This window comes from Opisthocomus hoazin, chromosome 15 (genome assembly GCF_030867145.1).
Source record: "Opisthocomus hoazin isolate bOpiHoa1 chromosome 15, bOpiHoa1.hap1, whole genome shotgun sequence".
NCBI lineage: Eukaryota > Metazoa > Chordata > Aves > Opisthocomiformes > Opisthocomidae > Opisthocomus > Opisthocomus hoazin.
Genome location: NC_134428.1, coordinates 24,904,931 through 24,928,777, shown reverse-complemented (window position 1 = coordinate 24,928,777; position 23,847 = coordinate 24,904,931). Strand labels below are relative to the sequence as shown.

General features: G+C 56.2%; 4 protein-coding genes, 1 long non-coding RNA gene and 1 other non-coding gene across 6 annotated transcripts; 2 read left to right on the top strand and 4 right to left on the bottom strand.

Annotated features, from left to right (window-relative positions):
• Positions 1–78: 78 nt before the first annotated feature.
• On the top strand, positions 79–4,870 carry NOXO1 (NADPH oxidase organizer 1). Its single transcript, XM_075436693.1, has 8 exons — positions 79–108; positions 568–648; positions 763–838; positions 1,308–1,488; positions 1,734–1,915; positions 2,218–2,331; positions 2,613–2,730; positions 3,280–4,870. Exons 1-8 carry the CDS (start codon positions 88–90, stop codon positions 3,932–3,934), a joined length of 1,428 nt encoding a protein of 475 aa, XP_075292808.1. The 5' UTR covers positions 79–87; the 3' UTR covers positions 3,935–4,870.
• A 1,213-nt stretch (positions 4,871–6,083) lies between these two features.
• TBL3 (transducin beta like 3) lies at positions 6,084–17,037 on the bottom strand. The gene is made up of 22 exons (XM_075436733.1): positions 16,963–17,037; positions 16,833–16,884; positions 16,657–16,749; positions 16,191–16,238; positions 15,179–15,320; positions 14,568–14,652; positions 13,942–14,109; positions 13,540–13,615; positions 13,041–13,137; positions 12,434–12,630; positions 11,998–12,139; positions 11,490–11,548; positions 10,882–10,985; positions 10,066–10,216; positions 9,691–9,921; positions 8,857–8,927; positions 8,289–8,445; positions 7,815–7,873; positions 7,239–7,342; positions 6,949–7,020; positions 6,438–6,596; positions 6,084–6,283 (listed from the first exon to the last, which is right to left on the bottom strand). Exons 1-22 carry the CDS (start codon positions 17,001–17,003, stop codon positions 6,171–6,173), a joined length of 2,421 nt encoding a protein of 806 aa, XP_075292848.1. The 5' UTR covers positions 17,004–17,037; the 3' UTR covers positions 6,084–6,170.
• Positions 17,038–17,247: 210 nt separating this feature from the next.
• Positions 17,248–17,759, bottom strand: LOC142363286 (uncharacterized). Its single transcript, XR_012765649.1, has 2 exons — positions 17,704–17,759; positions 17,248–17,379 (listed from the first exon to the last, which is right to left on the bottom strand). It is a non-coding gene; the product is annotated as an uncharacterized LOC142363286 (long non-coding RNA).
• LOC142363323 (small nucleolar RNA ACA64) lies at positions 17,493–17,617 on the bottom strand. The gene has a single exon (XR_012765659.1). It is a non-coding gene; the product is annotated as a small nucleolar RNA ACA64 (small nucleolar RNA).
• Positions 17,760–18,129: 370 nt separating the features above from the next.
• RPS2 (ribosomal protein S2) lies at positions 18,130–21,225 on the top strand. The gene is made up of 7 exons (XM_075436999.1): positions 18,130–18,310; positions 18,442–18,531; positions 18,972–19,079; positions 19,708–19,881; positions 19,961–20,120; positions 20,662–20,753; positions 21,103–21,225. Exons 1-7 carry the CDS (start codon positions 18,155–18,157, stop codon positions 21,181–21,183), a joined length of 861 nt encoding a protein of 286 aa, XP_075293114.1. The 5' UTR covers positions 18,130–18,154; the 3' UTR covers positions 21,184–21,225.
• A 406-nt stretch (positions 21,226–21,631) lies between these two features.
• Positions 21,632–23,746, bottom strand: NDUFB10 (NADH:ubiquinone oxidoreductase subunit B10). The gene is made up of 4 exons (XM_075437000.1): positions 23,523–23,746; positions 22,434–22,572; positions 21,961–22,100; positions 21,632–21,820 (listed from the first exon to the last, which is right to left on the bottom strand). The coding sequence occupies exons 1-4, from the start codon at positions 23,668–23,670 to the stop codon at positions 21,720–21,722; spliced, it is 528 nt and encodes a 175-aa protein (XP_075293115.1). The 5' UTR covers positions 23,671–23,746; the 3' UTR covers positions 21,632–21,719.
• Between the last annotated feature and the right edge of the window lie 101 nt (positions 23,747–23,847).

Below are 23,847 nucleotides of genomic sequence, written 5' to 3'. Positions count from 1 at the left end.
AGCATCCAGCTGCCCTGCGGAGAGAGAGCGGGCGTGGGGGAGATGAGCTGCGGCAGGTACCCAGTGGGCGTGAAGGCCGTGGGCTTGATGCAATGCAGAAAGCAGAAGGTACTTTAATGGGGTTTTGTTGTTGTATTTTTTTTTTCTCCTTCAGTATTTACAAATCAGGAGACCAGAGGGCTTTCTGAGTTCCTCCTGAAGGGGTCTGTTTGCTCATCTCCCTGCAGCGTTGGGATTAGAGCCTGGGGATCTAGGACAGGGCTGCCTGGGACTTGCTTTTTAATGGTCTTAATATCATATGAGAATGGTTATCTTGGATTCGGCTGTCTTTCTGCTCACTATGTCATAAATTTCTTCTGGTTTTAAAAACGATTACCCATTTGGGGCCCTAAAACTAAGGAAACACTTTTGTAGGTCTAATGTTTAATTTCATTTTTTAATGTGACAGTCTTGCAGCCTGAAGCCAGAACTAAACCGCAGGTCCTGGCAAATGCTGAAGGCTTGAAAGCATCCATTATTGAACACGGTGATTAACAAATGCATCTCTTTTCCCTTTTATTTCTCCAGAACTACATGATGTTCGTGTCTTGGTCAGATCAGAACAACATTCTCATCTATCGGACATTTGAAGACTTTAAGAAATTCCATGTAAGTGAATATTTCTCTGAAAATAGGATTCCTGTCCTGGGGAGGGGGGAGAGAGCCCAGCCTTGTGTCAGGGCTGCGAAGCATCACTTAATCTCTCCTTCTCTTCGCTTTTAGAAAGAGCTGAAGAGAAAATTCCCCATTGAGAGCGGCTCAGTCAAGAGATCCAGCCGGACAATACCCAGCTTTAAAGGTAAGGAGAACAAATCACTGAGGGAGCAACAAACACAACAGAGCTGTCAGGGACAGGGACTGACAACACAGACTTCAGTCTCCGAGTCTGACCTTCCTCTGGAACAGATTCACAGCTCGCTCCTGCTCGTGACCCAGCACTGCTGGGTTACATCAACGTGCTCGGGTCTATTGCTGACTCAAAATACCCCAGAACGACTTTTTTTTGATAGATAATTGCACTTGGTAAATTAATGTTACACTTTAAACACTGGCCCAGAGCTCCTTACAACATTTACGTGTGAACAAAGATAAATTTTAGATGTTGAAAAATCGTATCAGGCGCTATGAAAAGTGATAGGAGGCGCGGGGAGCTTCTGTCTCAGCTGGGGCTTGTGTGGGGAAGGGCGGTCGGTGAGGGCACCCCGCTGCGCTCGAGGCATCCAGATCCGCTGCTGTCTGACAACACCTTTGCTCCTGTTATTTTAAAGATGCAAATACAAAGCAGAGGAAGAGTGGGAAGCTGAACAGGTGCCTGGAGGTACTGAAACTGCTGGAAACTTACTCCCAGGAGCTGCTGAAAACGGGTGCTAAAATCTCCCAGGGGGAAGACGTGATTCAGTTTTTCAAGGCACAGACCCAAGACCTTGATCCCTCCTTTCCTGAAAACAGGTACGAGACCATATTTGTATTTTGTGGTTGTATGCGTCTTCACGAAACAGAAACGTTACAGAATACAGGTAGAAGAGAAACAGCGGTTACATCCCGGGGCAGCAGAGCAGGGAAGCTCTACTGAACGCTTTACTGATGCCTGGGCTTTTCTTAGCCCACTGCACAGATGATTTTACCAAAATCAATACTAAACTCAACCTTCCATGTGAGTTTTCAGTAAGCTGATATTAAGCTTTACTTTTCAGCCTTGTGATCATGCCATCAGAAATTGGAGGGGAAAAGAAAAACCGGCTCCCCTCTATTACAGATCCTCAGGCATCCCAGAGCTACCGATGCATCGAAACCTTTGAAACCAAAGACACAAAGAACAAGGCTTTCAAAGTCTCTGAGAAGGAAATCGTTGAAGTGTTAATCAAGGACATGACTGGTACGTTTGATAGGGATTCTTCAGTCTTGGGGACAGACGGTGTAGATTGAGTCACAGCTTGGCGAATGGCGAGCCAGTAGCATCCCGGGTGTGGGTGGGTGTTTCTACGTGTGGCGTGGTGTGCTGACACAGATTTGCACGAGAGGAAAGAACAAAGCATCAGCACGGCATCAGCCGGGCACTGAGCTGCTCTGCAGAATGTCCCTCCTGTCTCTGGTGGCAGAGCAGCCCCTGCCCAGCGATTATGGTCACCTGTCTGCTTGCAAGGCTGTTACAAACCCTTTCCTTGCTGTTTGCTGCAGGATGGTGGCTGGTGGAAAACACAGACAAGCAGATAGCCTGGTTCCCAGCCTCCTACCTGGAAGAGATTGACGTCCACAAGGACATCCAGAATGCCTTGAGCTCAAACCAGGAGGGTAAGTCTGCTTCTGGCTCCCTGGGACACCACGCTCCTCCTTCAGAAAATGAGTTCTGCAAAAACCCCACCACCTCAACCATTGCCTGGGGTCCCTGCCTGGAGCTCTGACTCTGCTGATCCGCTCTGCTGCGAGCCGGGGGTCTCTGAGCACATCGGTCACCCCCAGGGACGCCTGCCCTGCAGCTCTCGCTTGCTCCCCAGGGCTGCCGAGCTGGTCTCTCGCAGGGATGGAGGCATTTTCTCCGCAAGGCAAAACCCACCTGCCCCTTCTCTCTGCAGGCAGCCTGTACTTCGTTGTGCGGGCCTACGAGTCTCAGAAGGCAGACGAGCTCTCGCTGAACAACGGCGTCGTGGTGGAGGTGGTCAGGAAATCCGACAACGGCTGGTGGCTGATCCGGTAAGGCGGCTTCGCCCAAGGTCTTGTTGCCGGAGGGAGCCGGTTGCCTGCTCCTCCAGCGTGGGGGGCAGAGGAGCTCCCCCGAGCTGACCGCCCGTGGCTAGGGACGGCTTCCCCTTCCTCGTGCCCCACGTACAGCACGGGGCTGAGTCCTCACCCGCTTGTGGGGGTCAGGAGGACGGGGCCAGACTCTTTTCACTGGTGCCCAGTGACAGGACAAGGGGCACCGGGCACAAACTGAAGCAGAGGAAGCTCCAGCTGAACCCGAGGAAGAACTTCTTCCCTCTGAGGGTGACGGAGCCCTGGCCCAGGCTGCCCAGGGAGGCTGTGGAGTCTCCTTCTCTGGAGATATTCCAGCCCCGCCTGGCCGCGGTGCTGTGCAGCCTGCTCTGGGTGACCCTGCTTGGGCAGGGGGTTGGGCTGGGTGACCCATAGAGGGCCTGCCAACCCCAACCATTCTGTGATTCCCCCAGGTGCTCTGCTCCCTCCCGTTGGTCTGAGCTGGGAGAAGGGCTCTCCTCAGCTTTACTTTTCGTCCTTCCCCCTCAGATACGACGGCTGCACTGGCTACATGCCCTCCATGTGCCTCCGGCCCTACACAAACCCCCACCACAAGCTCCAGACCATCATGACCCGCGGGCTCAACATCTCCACCCCAAACCTCTGCTCCTCTCTGCTGGCTCTGCAGCCCTGGGGCGAGGCCGCGGATCAGCGCGGGGCACAGGCTTGCTCTTCCCTTGACGGGACCGAAGAGGACCTGAGCGCTCCGAGTAGCGGATCAAGGTCTCGTCCCAGGGCCTGCTCCAGCCCGGACCTGGAGTCGGACAGCTCGTCCCTGGGCTCGGGGAGCAGCAGTGGGCAGGACGGCCGGCTGAGCTGGAAGCCTGGCTTGTCCAGATCTCTGCCTGAAGTCGAGAAGGCCAGGAGCTCTGCCCTGGGGCACGCCTCGGCCACGCACAGCAGCAAGTCTCCGCGCCTCACCCACGAGGACAGGAACGATTCCGGCTTCGTGGAGTCGTCTGCAGCGGATCTCAGCGACTCCCTCACTGACCCCGACTCAGCCGATTGCGTCCCCAAGGTGCCCGCGCGCCCCTCGGCCCACGAGATCCTCCAGAAGTGCAGCACGGTCACCAAGCGAGCCGTGCAGCAGTCCTCCTCCCGGCCGGCACTGCGGGCTCTGCTCCCCCTCCCCAGCGCGCGTTAGTGCTGCCGGGGGGACCCCAGCCCCACGACCCAGCGCTGGGCACCCTCCTCGCTGACGTCCCGCAGGGGCTGTGGGTTGTTTTCCAAGGACACTGTTAGATCCCGAGGAACAGGCGTGCAAACGTTGCCTCCCTGGTAACACCGACACGTGCCACGGCTCGCTCAGCGAGGGGCTTTACTGGAGTTACCGGGAAAGGATGGAGTAGTTCAGCTTATCGGGGCGTCACGGCAGCTGGGGATCCAGCAGCCCCCCTGTCAGTCAGAGGTCACTTCAGGTGCAGCTGGTCCTCCCTCGGGCAGGGATTTACCCTGCGATGCAGTATGTGAAAATTTCACGATGGTCCCGGCGTCCGTCCCCGCGCCGGGGTGAGCTGGCAGCATGCTGCAGCCCCCTGCAGAGCCGCGGGGTGAAACCGCGTCGCCCACGGAACCCACGGCTCCGGCTGCCGGTACAGGGTAGGGGCAGGATGATGCAGCGTGGGCACATCATTTATCTGAACACCCTGTTTTATATATTTTAAACTCTTTGATTTTTGATCTGTTTGGGTTTGGGGTTTGTTTTTTAAACATTAAATCGGCTCGGGTAGTGGAGAACTGGCCACCAAATGTACGAACTGGCTGGATCTGCTGCGTGGCTGCGAGAACAAAAAACGGTGCTGGCTCAGCACCTCAGCCCTGACCATTCCCCGCAGCGATGTCTGCGCAGGCTCAGAAACAAAACTGTTTGTAGCACAGCTTGTTTCCCAGGCGGGCAAGGGGGCCAGAGCTCATTTTTATGAACAAAGCGTTCCCCTTTCAAGGGGGTGTGATAGTTACTAAAACTTACAGCAATTCTCATCCTAAACTAGAACTGAGTTAGAAAAATTATAGGAATGCTTTTATAGAGATTGCTACCTTTGATTTTAGTTACTCTCCCAGGTACCTGTTGATTTTTTCCCAAACAAGCAATTTAATGAACTTGTGAGGTGCTTACGTTGTTCTGAATTTTATACGTTTTTGTCTCTGAAATAAAATATATGTAAATATTTTTGAAGACTGCTTGGTTTTTCATACTTAAATTTCCTAGCTGGGGAATTAGAATGGCGCTTATCTCCCTCCCAGGTGCTAACGCCTGGGGCAGGCAGAGGTGGGAGACCTGCCTGGGCCCAGGCTGCATCTTGCCCAAGCAAAGACACCAACGGACAGACAGAACCCCAGCATGTTTGGGGTTGGCAGAGACCTCCGTGGGTCACCCAGCCCAACCCCCTGCCCAAGCAGGGTCACCCAGAGCAGGCTGCACAGCACCGCGGCCAGGTGGGGCTGGAATATCTCCAGAGAAGGAGACTCCACAGCCTCCCTGGGCAGCCTGGGCCAGGGCTCCGTCACCCTCAGAGGGAAGAAGTTCTTCCTCCAGTTCAGCTGGAGCTTCCTCTGCTTCAGTTTGTGCCCGTTGCCCCTTGTCCTGTCGCTGGGCACCACTGAACAGAGTCTGGCCCCATCCTCCTGACCCCCACCCTGCAGATATTTAGAGGCATTTCTAAGGTCCCCTCGCAGCCTTCTCTTCTCCAGGCTGAACAAGCCCAGCTCCCTCAGCCTCTCCTCGGAGGAGAGATGCTCCAGTCCCCTCCTCATCCTCATAGCCCTGCGCTGGACTCTCTCCAGTAGCTCCTCATCTTTCTTGAACTGGGGAGCCCAGAAATGGACACAGTACTCCAGATGAGGCCTCACCAGGGCAGTGTAGAGGGGAAGGAGAACCTCCCTCGTCCTGCTGGCCACACTCCTCTGGATGCACCCCAGGATCCCATTGGCCTTCTTGGCACCCAGGGCACACTGCTGGCTCATGGTCACCCTGTCGTCCACCAGGACACCCAGGTCCCTCTCCACAGAGCTGCTCTCCAGCAGGTCCACCCCAAGACCCTGCCTGGCTGGGCTCCGGGGCATGGCACGACACGGCCAGCAGTCTCCCTCGGCTCCGCCCGGTCTTTAAACCCCCAGTAAAGACCAGCTTCTTGTTGAGAGCCAGGGTCTGCCTCTGCGCCAAACCACGTGCTGCGGTAAGTGTCTGGGCTGGAAAATTCAAGGTGTGAAAACACAATGGGAAAACACAGCCTGGTCAAAGAAACAAACCCCCCCTCTCATTCAGCCCCAGGGAGACTGAACACTGGACATGCTTTAGAAATTCAAACTTTAAAAATTTATTACAAAATACAGGAATATTCCAGCTGCCGTACCTGGTAGAGCAGCTGGAGGGAGGAGGCTCACAACGGCGTCTCCTCCTGCCGGGACGCATCAGCCAGCCTCATGTTTTGCCACATGAAGTCAATGAACATGGAGGCCTGCAGCAACCGGCTCAGTCTCTGAAAATGGCGCTCTGCAAAGGGAGAAACGCGACGCGTAGCGTCACAGGAGAGAAAGCTCACCAGAACGGGGCGCAGAAAGCTCCCTTTAGCCCAAGGCAGAGGGGGAATATTGACAACGCGGGAGGAGAGCTCGGGCTCAGAGCCCGTCCCCGCAGCGTGGCTCACCGGTGTAAGGCAGCAGGGACTCCACGGCAGCTTTAATGCCCGCGTACTGCAGGAGGCTGTCCGGCGCTTCGTGCTTCAGGAGGGTTTCGATGACAGCTTGGGCCTCGTGGCAGTTCCGAGAGTTCGTATTCCACGTCACCAGGAACGTCAGCACGGCCTCTGGGGAGGAAGGCTGTCGGTGGGCGCCGGCACGCAGCAGACGCCAAGTTAGGCAGAGCGGTTCAGCTCCCGCGAGCCCGGAGGGGCAGAACAGCCACGCCAGAATCCTTTCCTGACACCCTGAACAGGGGGGTAAGGCCAGGCAAAGCCACTCGCACCAGCTCAGAGCAGCTGTGGATCATGAGCAGCCCCGTAGCAAAGCAGCCGGCCCTGGCTGCAGTCCTGCGTGAGCGTGGGGGGAGCTCAGTGGTGAATGCCGAATCCAGGGAGATCCTTCTCCTTTTAAATTCAATTAAGAAAGCAAGCCCCTAAACCTGAAAGGTTTTAGCACTTAAACCATGCTGCAACAAACCTTTCTGGTCCTTCCGGAGCCGGACAATGTTCTCTTCCAAGTGCCTTCTCCCGTCGGTTTCCTTGAGGATGGCTGCAGGGAAGAGAAACGAAGAGTCCATGGGAGTCCAGCCCACACGCCCGCAGGCCGAGAGCAGGGAGACCGTTTGTTAGCTGGGGTGATCTCACTTCGGGAAACAGCAGTTTTAAGAGCAAGGGAAAAGCGAGGCTTTCAGACAGACTTTGTCGTCTTCATCTACCTGGAAAGCAGTGAGGGCAGAAAAATGCCTTCAGAGCACAACGCGGACTCACCTTTCACCACCATCAACACCGTGTGCGGACGATCCAGAGAGATTGCCAAGCCTAAGGCTTTGAGATACCTCTTCTCGTGAAGCAGGTTAGAAAGCTCTTGCTCTCTGGAAAACAAATCAGTGTCGAGAGAGAGACAAACGTGGAAAAAACGCTATACAGAAAGTGGCAGCTTTGGCAAGAAGAGCGTGCAGAGGTTGAACGCCAAGCAGTTCACGCTGCTTGCCAGGGAACGCCTCAGTGCCCTCACTGTGCAGATAATCACCCTGGCACGTTCAAGGGCTCCCTGGACTACTCAGTGCTGGCTGAAGCAGGAGAAAGTGAAAGGTGGTTTCCTCAGTTTGACTTTGCTTATCTTAGCAGCGCATAAACATGAAATTAATCACTTGTCAAGCTGACAGTATCACAGCAAGGCTCTGCGGCAGGAACCGAAGATAAACGACAGGCTGGAAGAGACTACTGTGCCTTGACAGCCCCTAAACAGCTCAGTGATGGAGCGTTCGGATCAGATGGAGCCGGACGGCTCTCGGCGTAGACAGTTTGCCTTCCACAGCTCCTTACTGCACGGGATCAACTTACTTTATAATCCGCTCCTCCTGTTTAGCTTGAGCCTCCTTCTCTTCAATTTCAGTGACATCCTATAAAAAACAGAATAGAACTTTGTCAAATCTTGCTTTAACACAGACGAATTTTTTAGCCCCCAAGTGATTAGGAGACCAGTTTCTACAGCAGGATCTCTAGGCCAAGTAGTTTACACATTAAATCCAGCAACTCGCAGCTTCCCTCCAACACACCCTTAGCAGACCAGTGCTGGGCAGGCTGCTGAGGCCCCTCTGCTGCTCCCTTCACATCATCACCCGGGGAAATACAGGCTGGCCAAAAGCCCCTCCCAAACCCCGAGGCACGCCTTACTGACCCCATTTCAAAGTGCAGAAAATGAGGAGAGCACGCGCTGTGCTGGGAAGGTGAGGAACAAGCCACGGGGATCCTGAGCTCTCCAACCGCCTTCTCATGACTAACCCTGAGAGGAACCACAAAGACCCCGTACCGTACCTTCCACAGCGTGATGCAGGAGTCACTGGATGCTGTCACAACCATATCATCTTGCTTGTTAGAGTGAAGACCCCAGATTTTATCTTCATGAGCATCTAAAGTTTTCACGCACTCGTTTGTTTTAATTGTCCAGAGTTTTAAAAGACCATCAGAACCGCTTTTGGAAGAAAGACAAACACAACAGAAAGAACCACTGGATAGATCCATTCTTGCTCTGCCCCTCCTCAAATATCAGATAAACTTGTCCCATTCCAATGCCTTTTGAACAGGAGCAGAGTTCACCAAAAACGTTAAGGGTGAGATGCACCCTTAGCTCTGCCCAGCTGCAGTGTGCGTCACCGACCCAGCAGGGTCACAGCACCTAACTGGAATCCACGGTGCAACTGGAGAAAGGGAAGGCAAGTCAGCCCCTGCAGAAAGCTTGGCATAAACACAGCATCTTCCCATCAGCCTTTCCAAAGCCAAACCCACTGCACCAGACTCCCCTCTCGCTGCGGATACCAGCTAAGAGCTTCCTTCTCTGATGACTTTTGGCATCTCCCTCTCGACTCCCGGTGTAGGCGCTTACCTGCTGAGCAGCTGCGTTCCTCGGCTTACAAAAATGATCTTCAGTACAGAGGCATCATGGCCTTCGAAGGTCTGGAAAACAGCAAGGAAGCTCAAAAGCGTCAGAGTTATTGCCAGGCCTCTTGAGAGCATCCTCTTTCAGGAGGAGATTTACTCCTAAAGCCCAAACAGGTAAAAGTTCTAAAAACCAGGCTCCATCCCTGGGGTTTTCACCACAGGTTAAAAGGGCAGTAGGAAATGACTCGGCCCCGCAGCATTTCTTCAAACCTGCTTGCTTAAAACTTGTTGCCCAGGGTCATACTGCAAACGGTCTGAGTGGCAGGGCCAACAGGCCCATCCCCCACCACTGCACGAAGCACCCACGCAGCGAGGTAACGCTGCTGGGCAGGCCACGGCGCAGAGCAGCAACTGCCTTCTCATCAGCTTAGTGAGACACCACTGCACTGGACAGACCGTTCTGCTGTGCAGGGAGCCTGAAATTTCAACTTGTGTGTTCTCCTTCAAGCCCACAGCTGCGTCGGGCAAAGCCAGCTTCCTTTCAACAGCATCAATGTGCTTTTCCCCTACGATCAACCACGCTGCTCACCAGTTAGCCAGAACAGACAGACCAGTCGAGCACTGGGCACACGCTCGTGCCTTGGAGCTCTGCATGCAGCTCGCACCCCCAAGATCCTGAAGAACAAGGCCAGACCTAGGTAGCTCTTCCTTCAGCACAGCCACGTTGCTGCATTCTGGCTGCCCTAACCAGCCTATACTTTTTTTTCAAACAGCCTTACTCCATCCCCGTAACACGCACGGGCTGCGTCGAGCAAGGGGCAGCCTGAGCTCTCGTTACCTTCAGACAGCTGAAGTCCCGAAGACCCCAGAGCTTCAGGGTCCCATCTGCTGAAGAGGTGGCCAAGATCTGATCCACCGGGGAGAACTGCACGCACCAGATTCCACGCTTGTGTCCAGTGAAGACACCCAGCAAAGAGCAATCGGAGCAGGACCACAGCTTGGCCAGCCGATCCTGCGAGCCCGTGGCAATGAGCTTGTCGTTCGGGGAAACCGCCACGCTGTTTATGTCCTGGAGAAGCCACGCGAGTACAGAGAGTGCAAAGCAGGTTAAGTCTTTGCTCTTGCTGTTGGGCAGGTAATAAATGTAGGGTACAACACAGGAGAGAAGGATTTAAGATCTAAAAGCATGTTCTAGCAGCAGGTGGAGCTTTACCTTGTTATGACCCCTCTCAGTCACTTTTGCATGAAGGTTTTCTGGACTGGAGATCAAGGCTGCTTTTGCTTTGGAAGTGAGGGACTCCGGGATATTCCAGATCTTGATTGTGCAGTCCTGGCTGCTGGTCACTACGAAGCTTTCTTTCAGTCTGAAAGGAATAACAAAGTCAAGGGTAAGGAAGAAAAACAGTGGCTTCCCCTGCAGAGGAAAAAAGGCCTTCTCTTCCCCTGCTGGGATCTACACACAGTCACTCACGCTGCCAGGATCTCAAACAGAGTGCTTTAATGTTTTTTTCACATTGTCTTTCATTTCACTTGGGTCCCTGGGAGAGCCTCCAGCAACTCAGACACTGGGCAAGAGCACTGCTAGCTCTCTGCGTCTGCAGACAAAGGTGTACTGCAGCTCTCCAACCGGCAAGCTGGGCTTCCAGGCTGTCAGGCAGCAGGAAGACAGGAGCAGAACTGACAAACACACACGCTATTCCAGCAAGCACCTTTGGAGACACGTTCCCTTCACTCCTCAACCCTTGTTTCCACATCACTCAAGCTACAACTACCCAGCTGCTGCTCTTAAAGGCAAGCAGGAGTTAGACTGCTGAAGGAATGCAGACTTCACAATTTATGCATGGACAGATCTGCATCCAAAATAAAAACCCCACCCTTCCTTCGAACTTGGAGCACCAGGACAAGCTGGGACGCAGAATGAGAAACAGCACGGCTCAGAGGCAGGCACCCACCAACACGCTCACCGAGGACCAGCAGAGCAGCCATCACTCACACTTGCAAAGGCAAACCCCTGTCTGATTGTTATTACCTTGAGCAAGAGACAGCGCCTACCCCGTGCGCGTGACCCAGTCCTTGGGCAACACAGACCACCCTTCCGTCTTTGCTCATCCGCCAGACTCGAAGGCTTTTGTCCTGCAACGGGAAAGGACATAAAGTGCAGGGGTTTTTTGACAAACGATCAGTTCCCCACGTGCTCACCACATCTGTGAGCCTCACTATTCACCTCCTGCCACGCCTGAACCTCCGCCTGCATCTGCAGGTGAGGGCAGACACAGCCACGCACAGAGCGCTGCCGCCCGCGACTGCAGTGTGGAGGTTTATTTGGGCAGCCAGCACCTTTTTTCCCCACGTTTTTTACACCCAACTGCCCATCAGTCTCAGGCTAATGACATCTCTGAATGCTAAAGCAAGAGCAAGATGCTTGGAGAATGAGACTTCTCCTTTCAAGCTAATAAAATACAATCACATTTCCCCAGGGACAATGTGCAGCAGGGACAGTGGAAGCACCTTCTGTTTGGGGGACGTAGCAGACAGGAATTCTGCCTGAGCAAAAGCCCTTTCTGGATCGCCAAAAAGGAATACAGCTCTGCCCATAAAGAAATGAAGAGTTTCATTACATGGAGAAAACCAACACACCTTAGCACAGCTGACGAACATCAGGCCTTTTCTGAAGACATCCAAAGCAAGAATTGTTTCTAAACAGAAGAAGAAAAAACAGCTGGATGCAAAGCAACACTGAAATCAGACAACAGAATTAACGGGTGAATTAACGAGTCCACCGCTCACTGACTGAGGGCCAGGTGTGGGACGCCTGGGACAACGCGCCCGCGCTCCCTGCGCAGTGACTGCCGGCTCATGGCACTGTGCGAGCCCGTCACCGGCAGCCACGAGACTGCAGTCAGGGCTCGCGCTCACGTACCAACTGAAACTGAGCTCGCTGCTAAAGGGACTCAGCTGACAGAGCTGGGGAAAGAAAACTAGTGCTGCCAAAGTCAGGGCAGCGTAATACCTACTTCACACAACTAAACCTGTTGTGGTGCTGTTCAGTGAGAACTCCAGAACTCCATTTTCCACAGAAGAGTGGCAAGAGGAGCTGGACAAAGAAATAATTGTAAATCTCCCACCCAGAGCCGACCACACCCACCTGTGTGGCCGTAGAGGATCTGGCAGTGGGATGTTGCCAGTTCAAACACTTTCAGCTGAGGGCTGTTGGTAGCCACAACAATGTGAGAATCACCAGGACCGAGGAACTTCACATCCAGAACCTCATCGTTGTAACCCGCAAGCTGAGGATGGCAGAACAGAAACAGTTTAACAGGGAGAAAAATCGTAAAAATCTTTTTAGACATAAGCTGGGGCACGGGAAGGATTTCTGGCCAGGCCTCTTCTGCTTTCCTTTTCCTACGTTTGTGCAACATCCCTCCAAGCAACCCCACCAGTGAGACTGGTTTTCCAGCTTGTAGCCAAGGAACAGTCCCAGCAGAGGCAGGAGAGGAGGGCAGCCCTGGGCAAAGCCTTCACCGTACGCAGAGCCGGTCCTCAGGTACAGATAAAGGGAGCGGGAGGCTGAGGGTTGTTACCTGCTTCCTGAGCTGCAGAGTCTGCGCATCGTAGAAAACGATGTTGTGTTCCACGGACACCGTGACAATCTCGTTTCTCTCGGGCACCAGCATGCACTGGGTGAGGCTGCGCTCGCTGGCCTCCTCCTTCGACTTAAAGGGCACGGGCTGGGTATATACACAAGCAGCTGTGGCAGCTTCCCAGACTTTCAGGATGCCTGACAAAAATAACACCACAAATTATGTCAGAAACCACTGTTTTAGGCAGCGATTGCCTGAAGAATATAAAACAAACCCTGGCCTCGCCTACTGGAAAAAGCCACGCAGCTTTAAGGCAGGACCATGAAGAGATCCAGTCACACTGGTACGAAGGGCCACAGAGTTTTTGTTCTTCAGTCCAAATCAAACCTTTTTGCAGTTTGCAAACAGCTCCACAGCACAGCTGCTCCATCCTGCTCATCCTCTGCCTTTGGAGGAACACAGGAGCAGGCTCTGTGCCCCAGGCCTCTGAGGTCAGCCCAAAGCTTGCCACACATGGAACGCATGTCCCAGGAGTAACGGCCACGCAGCGCCTCGAGCACCGTCCTTCCTCAGCAAAAACCCAGCAGCAACGTGCCAGGACACCCACCTTTGCTGCCAGCTGTGACAAAGTGCAGCCCTTGTTTCTTCACGCCCAGCTGAGAGAAATCGCCCTTCTCAGGTAACAAGACAGCAGCTTCCACGCTCTGCAAGAGAGGTGGCCAAGCACCAGCTGAGCGCAAAGCGACCGAGTCCCACTGCAGCAACCAGAGCTGCTAGCACGGACAGACACACTCCCACCACGTGGTTGCCGAGGGCAGGCAGGCACAACAACAGAGCAAGGCTTTTACAGGACTGCCCTTCCTTCCTCCTCCAGCCCCGGGGCAGCGGTGCCGTATATTTATGTATTTCCTCAAACTGCCCAGGCACGACCGTGCCAGGCAAGGAGAGAAAGCAAACAGACACAGACTTTTAAGACCTCTGGAAAGTACAAAGGAGAGAAACCCGATTTCATAATATATGGGAACGTAAAGAGGGAGGGCTACCATACGAACAGCAACCTAGGAGATGCAAAGGAGCTCACGGGAACAAATGAAACGCAGTTTCACCTCGTAGACAGGGACGGTTCGTTTGCTTTCTCTGGTTTCCAGGTCCCACACCATGCAGATTTTGTCACGGCCAGAACTGCAAGTTAAAAGAGCAGTTTCAGTGCTGAATCCACTCAACCTCTGCTCCGAGTGCAAATTTGGAATTGTAGGAGCCCAACACCTCTCTGAAGAGGCCAAACGTGGAAGAAAGCACCAGCCCTCCACATGGCAGCACAGCACAGAGCCAGAAACACAGCTGCCGACCCCCTCAGCTACTGGCTTGTGTGGTCAAGCAGAGACTGCACGCCTGTCGCAGCCCTTCCCCTCGCAGGGGAACCTTCCCAGCGCCTGCCAAAACACCCTGTCTCTGGCAGCAGGCAGGGCGAACAGGAGAGGAAGGCTCAGCCCCTGAGGGGTTTTTACCTAACGAGTGTGTTCCCATCAGCAAACGCCAGCGAGGTGACGGCACTGAAGTGGCTGTCCAGCACGGCAACGCACTTGCCGGCGCTCAGGTCCCAGATGCGGATCTTGTAGTCCATTGAGGAGGAGAAGAGCTGCAGACGGGAGGTATCGGGGTGGAACTCGACAAGGCTGGACAGAGAGAGACAGACTTGAAGGGGACAGAATAAACTGCCCGGCGTGAGCCCAGTGCTTCAGTAAACACAAATTCACACAAAGAGCTTGGCAGATCAAGCGATGTGAATTTGTACCAGGACTTTCCTTGTAGGACTTCATTCCTCTGCCACCCGCCAGGAAAATTTACAGCTGCTCTCTGTCAGCCTTGCACGTTCCTGAAGTGCATCAGTGTGCAAGCACAGATGTTCCACTCAGATCCCAACACGTTTCTTCACCAAACTCTTTCCCCTCTGGGTTAAACGCAGTCATAGCCTTGCTCCTTCACTAGACACCCCAAAAACCGGGAAACAGGGGAGCCCAGAGCCTGCTCGGATCGGGCCTTTACATTCTGCTAAGTCAGGACCCGTCACATCAACCCCAGCGGCCAAGCATTACGCCCACACCAGTGACTGACAAACACGACTCGTCCTTACTGTACAACTCCCGAGGACCCTCTGAGGTTGTGCGTGCAGTACTGTTTGATCATATCCCAGATCTTAATGGTGCTGTCACAGCCACCTGCCGAAGAAGGGCATGTAAGAATGGACTACGGAGGAGAGACACAAGAGGTCCAACGCGTCAGCAACTCTAAAATTTCATGGCTTGCTAAGGCAGCAGAAAGAAAAATGAATCTGATTGACAACCACCCACACCGAGAGAAGCTCGCAGAGCACTTTGCGCTTTCAGAGAGCTGGGCAAAACCTGACTGCTCCCAGACAGGAATCCTGACATACAATCAAGATACAGCTCATGCCTGGCCACCTCCAGGAGCCCCAGTTCTGCACTGGGATAACTACACCACACTGTCCCATAGATGCCTGGCTTTTAATCATCATTTTACTGAGAGTATTTCAGACAGAACTTGAAGAGGTGCCCTCACTGTCTATCACAACGCCACTTCTACTTTAGTAAAACCTCTGCTGAGGGTGTCTGAGTTCCAGAGCTCACTGCCTCGGGCTGCGTCCAGCTGCGCTAAGTTACCCAAAAGCAGAAGGGCCCCTCAGTATCGCTCCCGCCGCGTGACACTGAAGCAGGACCGTAGTACCTGTGGCTAACAACGTGGAAGTAGAGTCAAAGGCCATGCTAGCAACCGGTGCCGTGTGCACGGCTTTCCACGTGCGAACACATTTGCTCTCTCGCCAGTTCCACTGCTTCAGCAGCAGGGCTCGGCTCCCTGTCACGAGGATCTGCGCAAAAGCAAGGCGAAGGAAAGCATCATTAGCTACCGACCAGATCTTCATTTCTTTCAGTGCCCAGATGCAAAGCACAGAAATGCCAGCTGCTACGACACTCACACGATGGCAGGGGTTGGCAAGGCCCTCTGGGGATGCCCCAGCCCAACCCCCTGCCCAAGCAGGGTCACCCAGAGCAGGCTGCACAGCACCGCGGCCAGGCGGGGCTGGAATATCTCCAGAGAAGGAGACTCCACAGCCTCCCTGGGCAGCCTGGGCCAGGGCTCCGTCACCCTCAGAGGGAAGAAGTTCTTCCTCATGTTCAGCTGGAGCTTCCTCTGCTTCAGTTTGTGCCCGTTGCCCCTTGTCCTGTCGCTGGGCACCACTGGAAAGAGTCTGGCCCCATCCTCCTGACCCCCACCCTGCAGATATTTAGAGGCATTTCTAAGGTCCCCTCTCAGCCTTCTCTTCTCCAGGCTGAACAAGCCCAGCTCCCTCAGCCTCTCCTCGTAGGAGAGATGCTCCAGTCCCCTCCTCATCCTCGCAGCCCTGCGCTGGACTCTCTCCAGTAGCTCCTCATCTTTCTTGAACTGGGGAGCCCAGCACTGGACACAGCACTGCAGATGGGGCCTCGCTAGGGCAGAGCAGAGGGGGAGGAGAACCTCCCTCGCCCTGCTGCCCACACTCCTCTTGATGCACCCCAGGATCCCATCGGCCTTCTTGGCAGCCAGGGCACGCTGCTGGCTCATGGCCACCCTGTCGTCCCCCAGCACTCCCAGTCCCTCTCCGCAGAGCTGCTCTCCAGGCCGCGCAGCCGTCAGCGGTCACCGGCTTCATCCAGAAGCCTGACAGAGCAGCGACCAAAACCACGGAGCAGACACGTACCTCGTCATCGGGGCTAAGAATAAACGAACTGACATCCTCCTCATCCTCCTAGAAAAGCAAAAGGGAAAACCCCACCGTCACACCACCCGTGGGTGGGCAGCTCTTACAGTCCCCTTCGCTACGCGCGTCTGCTAACACCACCAGTGTTTCAGACACTGCCGGTAATGTCTGGCTGTGTGGGCGGCCATTGCCACCCTCTTGCCACCTCCCGCCCCCGGGAGGTTTGGGACAGCAGCTGGTGATGGCAGGAAACCTTCTCGGTGGGGTCGTTATGGGTGGGGACCCCCCCCCAGTGGGGTCGTGACTGGCGGGGAGCAGTGGGGACCTCCTCGACGGGGCCGTGACCAGCATGAACCCCCCCCCCCCCCCCGCGGGGCTGTGACCGGTGAGGACATCCCCCTCCACCCCCCTCGTCAGGGCCGTGAGCGGCAGCGACACCCCCCTCCCCCAAGCGGGGCCCCCTCACCTGCCGCAGGCTGCGCACCGCTCCCGTCCCCACATCGATGATGCTCAGGCCGGTCCCGCAGGGGCAGAACATGGCCCTCCCATCCCGGCTGACCTGCGGGGAGGAGGGCAGGGAGCGGGGATGGCGGCTCAGGGCTCCCGGCGGGCTCCCGGCGCTGCCGCGGGGCGCGGCCTCACCTGGACGCGGCCTCCTTTGTAGAAAGGCTCGATCCTCTGGGCCGCGGCGTAGCTGGGGAGGGGGGGGGAGATTTGCGTTAAGGCCCCGCCGCACCTTCCCGTCCGCCCGCCCGACCCCACCGCCCCTCACCTGCTCTTGAAGTGCACGGCGGTGGAGTCCGGACCCTCCATGGCTCCCTCCGCGTGCCGGCCACTTCCGGTTGCCACGGGAGGCGAGCTGCTTCCGGCGCAGAGCAGTGACGTAAGGCGCGGCGCCGGGGAACGCCGCGGCCGCCATCTTTGGTGCGGGCAGGGGGCGGCCTAGCACAATTCCAGTCCTGAAGCCCTTTCCAGCAGAGCCTTCCCGGCCCCAAACGCCAGGAGAAGCGGTGTTTTCACACAATAAAAGGGACAAATAAAGACCCGACAAAGGAGCTTTCAAGCCACCCATCTTTTATTGGACACAGAAATACATTAACTGAATTATTTCAAAGCGCTCCAGCTGTGAACACGCCGCCGTCGCCCCCATCGTCTCCTTCGCGCAGCTCTCAGGGAAGGAAGGGCCTCTCTGCAAGACAAGCACGTGGCAGCGGGGCCGCAGTACCACCAGGGCAGCCCCGTCCGCCCGGGAGGCCACTCTCAGCCCCAGCCGCCAAGCCCCGGTCACCCGGCCGCCGCGGGGGCTATGGGAACATGGGTTTCACTCCCCGCGCGTCGCCGCGGGCAGTAAGCTAAATGTTCCCTATGCTGTCGGCACGGTTATCTCACCGGGGGCCACGCGAGACCCCAAGTGATTTTCAGACCGTGCCCAGCACCCGCAGCCTAACACAACCCCCACCGCGCCCCAGCCACAACCCAAAAACTTTTGATTTTTTTTTAAAAAAAAAATCACCACAGCGCAGAAGGCGGCAGACACCACACACACACCCACACCTGCCCCCAGTAAGCCTCAGACTAAGCAGCACGCGCCTGCGCGCTGCTTTATATACCGGGCGCAGGCTGGCGCATGCGCACGGCGGGCAGCGGGTCGCCCCGCCCCGCAACCTGTATAAGTGAGCGCAAGGCGCCGCTCTGCCCCGCGGCGTATTCCGCATTCAGCGCACGGGGCCGGGCGGTGCTCTCGCGAGATCTCCTCGGACAATAAATACCGAGCGGCGGGGCGGCGCGGCCTTCTACTCTGAGAGATCACGTAAGTCGGGTGGGCGGGATGGTGGTGGTAGAGCGGCCTGCACCCCATCCGCGTCCATCGTGGCTGGTGGTGGCATCGGTTGCCTCCGGGCCCTGCCGCTGGGGTGTCGGCGGCGATGGCGTCCCGGCTAACGCTCCCTTTCCTGCTCTAGCAAATGGCGGACGACGCCGGTGCTGCGGGAGGCGCGGGAGCGGCCCGAGGGGGCTTCCGCGGCGGCTTCGGGACCGGGCTGCGGGGCCGCGGGAGAGGCCGCGGTCGGGGCCGCGGGCGAGGCCGCGGGGCTCGTGGAGGCAAGGCCGAAGATAAGGAGGTAAATGGCGCCGGGGCCTTGTGGGGGGCCCATGGCGGGTCCGGGCCCCGCGGGCCTCGCGAAAGCGGGAGCGGGAGGCCGGGCCCGTCCCGGGGCCGCCGCTGACCCCTGCCCGCGCGTCTCTTCCCTAGTGGATCCCTGTCACCAAGCTTGGGCGCCTGGTCAAGGACATGAAGATCAAGTCTCTTGAGGAGATCTACCTCTTCTCGCTCCCTATCAAGGTGAGCCGCTGCTGACGGGTAGCGCGGAGCAGCGTCTCCCGTCTGAAACGCAGAGTTCGCGGGGATCTCGCCGCGTTTGCTGTGCGGGGTGCTCGGGTTAAAGGCGTAAATCAGCAGAAGGCGGGGAGCGACGCGGGTGCTTGCAGCGAAGGGCGGTGGGATCTGTGTGGTGGTGTCTGCCTTGGGTAGGGATGGCCGCACGCTGCTCGGGTGTTTCTGTCGTGGTTCTGCTCGCTGATGGAAAAAATACAGTTTTAATCTGTAACGTTGGACTGCCTAGCAAGCTGGAATAAGTTTATGGCTGGAAAATTTAACATATTTAAGTGCCTGTTACTTATAATACTTGTATATAGAATTGTTGAATTGTCCCAGCCTTGTTAGCTGTGTTTGGTTTGTTTAAAAGCTGTGGCCTCCTGTGAGTAAGTGACTGAATCTTGCAGGAGTCGGAGATCATCGATTTCTTCCTGGGGTCATCTCTGAAAGATGAGGTTCTGAAGATCATGCCTGTCCAGAAGCAGACTCGTGCTGGTCAGCGTACCAGGTTTAAGGTAGCCACTGCCTTCTGTTTTCTTACGTTGAAAACTTTGCGTGTGTTGACTGCCGCTTTTTGGTATCACATTGATAAATTAGTTCAAAGACTTTTATTTTTTTCTGTAGTATCTAGTAAATACTTTGTTGCAGGAACTGTGGTATCTAGTAAATACTTTGTTGTGGAGATCAGTTTGTGTAGCTTACAAAGTTCTTCTGTTGGCTTTGTAAGTCTAACAACATGTTGAAACATTATTTGAAACAGGCCTAGCACAGAATTAAGTCACACTCGTGCAGCAGTGTTGCCATTTCAGGGGCTGTGGTGGAGGGAGATGTCTTAGGTGTAAAGAAGGAATGCTGCTTGGAAATTATTGGGATTGCTGACCAGTATGAGGCTGTAGCAGGGAGCTGCATCCCAGTTCTTCTGCCATAGCTATTTTTAAGTGAAGTATGAGCTCTGAGGAGAGAAATGGGCTTCTCGAACTCCAAGCTCTGCTGTGTACGTTTGAGCAGGCGTTGTCTTTATTTGTACCTGGAGTGAGCTGTGACTGCTCCCTGCTGAGCGCACACCTCGGGTTCGCCTGGGCGAGCAACTCGACGGACCGTGTTCTGCTGAGCCGCCGCCAAAAACTTCCCTTCCAATCCTAGGCTTTTGTTGCCATCGGGGACTACAACGGCCACGTTGGTCTTGGTGTTAAGTGCTCTAAAGAAGTTGCCACTGCTATTCGCGGGGCGATCATTTTGGCTAAATTATCCATCGTACCCGTACGACGAGGCTACTGGGGGAACAAGATCGGCAAGCCCCACACCGTGCCGTGCAAGGTGAGCAGGAGCCGCGGGGCCTGGTGACGGCGTCGGGCTGTAGCGTGTTCCGGGAGCTGTAACCCGTGCATTTGCGCAGGTCACTGGCCGCTGCGGGTCTGTCCTGGTGCGTCTGATCCCGGCCCCCCGTGGCACGGGGATCGTGTCCGCCCCCGTCCCCAAGAAGCTGCTGATGATGGCCGGTATCGACGACTGCTACACCTCGGCCAGGGGCTGCACGGCCACGCTTGGCAACTTTGGTGAGCTTTAGGTTTTCCTCTTGTAACTTATAGAACGGAGCAGTGGTTTGGGTGGGGAGGGACCTTACAGATCCTCTGGTTCCAACGTCCCCGTCCCTGCTCAGCTGTAGGTGTTGCTGGTTTTGTCCTTCGCAGGAAGGCAACATGCTCGTTTCTGTAGTGTTTTTTAATCTGTGTCGAGTCAAAAGCTGCAAGCAGGCAAGCAGAAGGTAACGCTTCTGCTGGTACCTTTTACAATGCAGGTTAGTCCTGCTGTACGTGATCCTGAAGTTCTGTAAAAATTAATTGCAAGGAATTGTGGTTTCGTAGGTGCATTGATACTAAAAAAAGCAATCTCCCAATCTGCGCGATTGCACTTGCTCGCAGTAGTGTAATTGTCGTAAATGGAGAGAGAAAGAAACCCGAGTTTGGTGTGTTTGTCAGAGAGACCCTGCATGGTCTCCCTGCTCCTGCTGGAATTCTACATCTGTGGCGCTGCCTGGCTGGGCGCAGCCCGCGGGTCTCCCTGGCTGTGCTTGTAACGTTTGCCCTCTGTCCGTAGCCAAAGCCACCTTCGATGCCATCTCCAAGACCTACAGTTACCTGACCCCCGACCTCTGGAAGGAGACGGTGTTCACCAAGTCTCCCTACCAGGTAAGGGCGTTTCTGTCATTTGCTGCTCGGCTCTTTCCCCTCCCGTGCCCCGTGACGGTCGGAGGCTGCACCCACAGACCTGGCAGCTCAGTAATGGCAGAGCAGAGCTGCAGTCAGGGCTGGCTGCTGCGTAAGAGCGTGATTTCTCAGCATGTGGTGTGGAGTAATGTGTGAAAACAGCATTTTGTGCACAAAGGAGATGGGAAAACTTTGAAATATGAAGTAAAAACAAGCTGTCTGAACTGCCCCAGCCCTCACGTACACACCTTGTTGGGTCGCAGTGCTGAGAAACCTGCAAGAGGGGCTTAAGGAAAATAAAAACACTGTTTTTACTTTATTTTTTCCTCAGGAGTTCACTGATCATCTGGCAAAGACCCACACCAGAGTCTCGGTGCAGAGAACCCAGGCAGCTGCCGTGGCAACGACTTAAGCGGGTTTTGCACGGGACAATAAAGTGCTCAGTGAACGCCGAGTGGTGACTGGTCTGAGGGGGTGGGCAGCGCGCTGTGCAGGTGGGGGGCTGGAGTAGCTTCATGTCTGTGGGCCAGCGCCTGGTGAATGTTAAATTACCCTAATCCTCGTTAATCATGTATTAATCCTAAACGGGGTGCAGAACCGGCTCTGCAGACGATGTGCTGCCCTGCAGCACGTATCCTTTCCGCTAGCGGAGGGGGTCTCGGCCGGGGCTGGGCAGCGCAGCGGGTTGCTGCTGGCTGGCGGAGGGGGCAGCTCCGCCGGGAGACCCCCGGGGTGCCGGGAGCAAGGGGCTGGCCGTGGTGTGGAGGATGGACACGGCCGCTGGAACTCCGCAGAGCTGGAAAAGGAGGAGCTCTGTGGGTGCTGCAAATCTCTGCAAAGAAAAAAAGTCTGGATCCCGGTTGAATGGCAGACGGCTGGGCTGTGCCTTTATTGTAGGGCCACGCCGCATGCGCTGCTCGACGCGAGGGAGGTGCCGACTGCTCGGATCTACTGAGACTGGTTTGCTTGCGCCTTCCTCTCCTCTATCATCCTGTGCTTCTGCTTCATCAGGCACGTCCTTGCGTTGCCGTGGACACCAAGATCGCCATCTAAAAGGAAAGTAAATCTCTGGTGAGAGCCCCTCGGCGGCTGAACGGAAATGGAGCTCTGTTCCACGGGGCGTCGGGGCTGCGGCTGACGAGCCCCTTCCCGGGCAGAGCCGGGGCGCGCGGGCTGCCACCGCACTCACACTTGTCCTGGTAGGCCTTGGTGACCTGCGCCAGCTGCTCCATCTCCTTGGCGCAGTTCTGGAACTGGTTGGGTCCTTCCCGCTGCTTGCAGGCGCCCAGCCTCTCCCGGACTATCTCCACGATCTCCTGATCAACCATCCTGTGGGAAAGGTGACAGCGAATGCCACCACAGCCAAGAGAGGACAGAAGAGCTGAACGAAGGGGCGGTGACGCCCCGTGGGGGGTCAGCTCTGGGTGTGATGGGATCCTGGTCTGCCCTGCAGAAACCAGGCAGCGCAGGAGGACGCGTCCCAGTGCCACTGCGCGCTGCAGGGGCCAGCTGCGCTGTGAAATGGGTGCTCGGTGACAGGGTGGGCAGGAGGTGCTGCCCCATCACCCCAAACTCCACAAAAATGCTGAGCTCGAGCCCAACCGCCGCGTCTCCCCGGGGTGACGAACCCGAGCAGCGTGCCCTGCCGCGGTGACACCGTACCTGTCCCTCCGCCACTGTGCTTCGGCCTCGAAGAAGCAGAGGTAGTCTCCCTCCAGACACTCGCTCAGGTCGGGCACGCGGCGAAACTTCTGGTGGTAATAGTAGAACTTGTTCTTGGCTTGCTGGCGCTCGATCCACTCTGCGGCAACAGCGGGTGGTCAGGCACCCCGGGCCACCGCGCGGACCCCGTGCCTGGGCACGTCCAGCTCGGTGTTCCCTGCCCCTGTGTCCATGATGTTTGTGTCCCTGTACTCATGCTGTGTCCCTGTGTCTGTCCCAGTGTCCATGCCGTCTCCTTGTCTGTGTCCGACGTCCCTGTCCCAGTACCATCCCGTGTTGTCTGTCCTGCATCCCTGTCCCAGTGTCTGTGCTGTCCTCCTTGTCTGTGTCCCTGCCTGTCCTGGTGCTCGTGCCCTCGCTGTGTCCCATCTCCCTGTGCCTGTCCCAGTGTCCATGCTGTCCCCTTGTCTATCCCACATCCCTATCCCAGTACTTGTGTTGTTTGTCCCACATCCCTGTCTCCATGCTGTCTTGTCTGTGTCCCGTGTCCTTGACCCAGTGTCCATGCTGTCTCCCTCTCTGTGTCCCATAACCCTGTCCCAGTGTCCATGCTGTCTCTCTGTCTCTGTCCTGGTGCTCGTGCCCTCACTGTGTCCCATCTCCCTGTCCCACTGTCTGTGCTGTCTCCTTGTCCCTGTCCCAGTGTCCATGCTGTCATCTTGTCTGTGTCCCACGTCCCTGTCCCCCTGTACGTGCTGTCTCCCTGTCTGTGCCCTGTGTCCCTGTCCCAATGTCCGTGCTGTCGCCTTGTCTGTGTTCCTGTGTTTGTCCTAGTGTCCAAGCTGTCTCCCTGTCTGTGTCCCGGTGCTCGTGCCCTCACCGTGTCCCATCTCCCTGTGCCTGTCCCAATGTCCGTGCTGTCCCCTTGTCCCGGTGTCCATGTTGTCTCCTTGTCCGTGGCCCTGTCCCCGTGTCCCTGCCCGTCCCGGTGCCGGTTCCCTCACCCTGTCCCATCTCCCCGCGCCCGTGTCCCCGCACCGTGGCCGACCCCCGCCCCGGCGCTACCGAGGGGGGCCGACCCGCCGGTACCTCGGACGAAGGTGACGGGCGCGTCGATGACATAGTTGAAGACGGTCTGGAAGATGGTGACCGGGTTGGGCACCGAGGTGATCCTCTCGGAGACGGGGGTGCGGGTCGGCGGCACCTTGTACGCCTCCCAGTCCCGGTCCTCCGGCATGGTGGCGGCGGGCCCGGCGGCCGGTGCGGACAAGATGGCGGCGCCCCACACGGCGGCGGGGGGGCAGAGGGCGCCGCTCTGCGTATGCTCCGCTGCCCCCGGGGCATGCCGGGAGGTGTAGTCCGCAGCCCACACAAACCCCGGCGGGGGGGGTCAGAGGGCGCCGCTCTGCGCATG

Coding starts and splice junctions, on each gene's coding strand:
- NOXO1 (XM_075436693.1), top strand. CDS start 88: ATGCAATGCAGAAAGCAGAAG. Junction 839..1,307: donor GACAATACCCAGCTTTAAAG/GTAAGGAGAACA, acceptor GTTATTTTAAAG/ATGCAAATACAAAGCAGAGG. Junction 1,916..2,217: donor GTTAATCAAGGACATGACTG/GTACGTTTGATA, acceptor TGTTTGCTGCAG/GATGGTGGCTGGTGGAAAAC.
- TBL3 (XM_075436733.1), bottom strand. CDS start 17,003: ATGGAGGGTCCGGACTCCACCGCCGTGCACTTCAAGAGCAG. Junction 8,446..8,856: donor GGAACGCAGCTGCTCAGCAG/GTAAGCGCCTAC, acceptor TTCTTCCAAAAG/CGGTTCTGATGGTCTTTTAA. Junction 6,284..6,437: donor GTCCCTGCTGCCTTACACCG/GTGAGCCACGCT, acceptor CTCCCTTTGCAG/AGCGCCATTTTCAGAGACTG.
- RPS2 (XM_075436999.1), top strand. CDS start 18,155: ATGGCGGACGACGCCGGTGCTGCGGGAGGCGCGGGAGCGGCCCGAGGG. Junction 18,311..18,441: donor GCAAGGCCGAAGATAAGGAG/GTAAATGGCGCC, acceptor TCTCTTCCCTAG/TGGATCCCTGTCACCAAGCT. Junction 19,882..19,960: donor CCCACACCGTGCCGTGCAAG/GTGAGCAGGAGC, acceptor GCATTTGCGCAG/GTCACTGGCCGCTGCGGGTC.
- NDUFB10 (XM_075437000.1), bottom strand. CDS start 23,670: ATGCCGGAGGACCGGGACTGGGAGGCGTACAAGGTGCCGCCGACCCGC. Junction 22,573..23,522: donor GCCCGTCACCTTCGTCCGAG/GTACCGGCGGGT, acceptor CTGTTGCCGCAG/AGTGGATCGAGCGCCAGCAA. Junction 21,821..21,960: donor CAAGGCCTACCAGGACAAGT/GTGAGTGCGGTG, acceptor CTTTCCTTTTAG/ATGGCGATCTTGGTGTCCAC.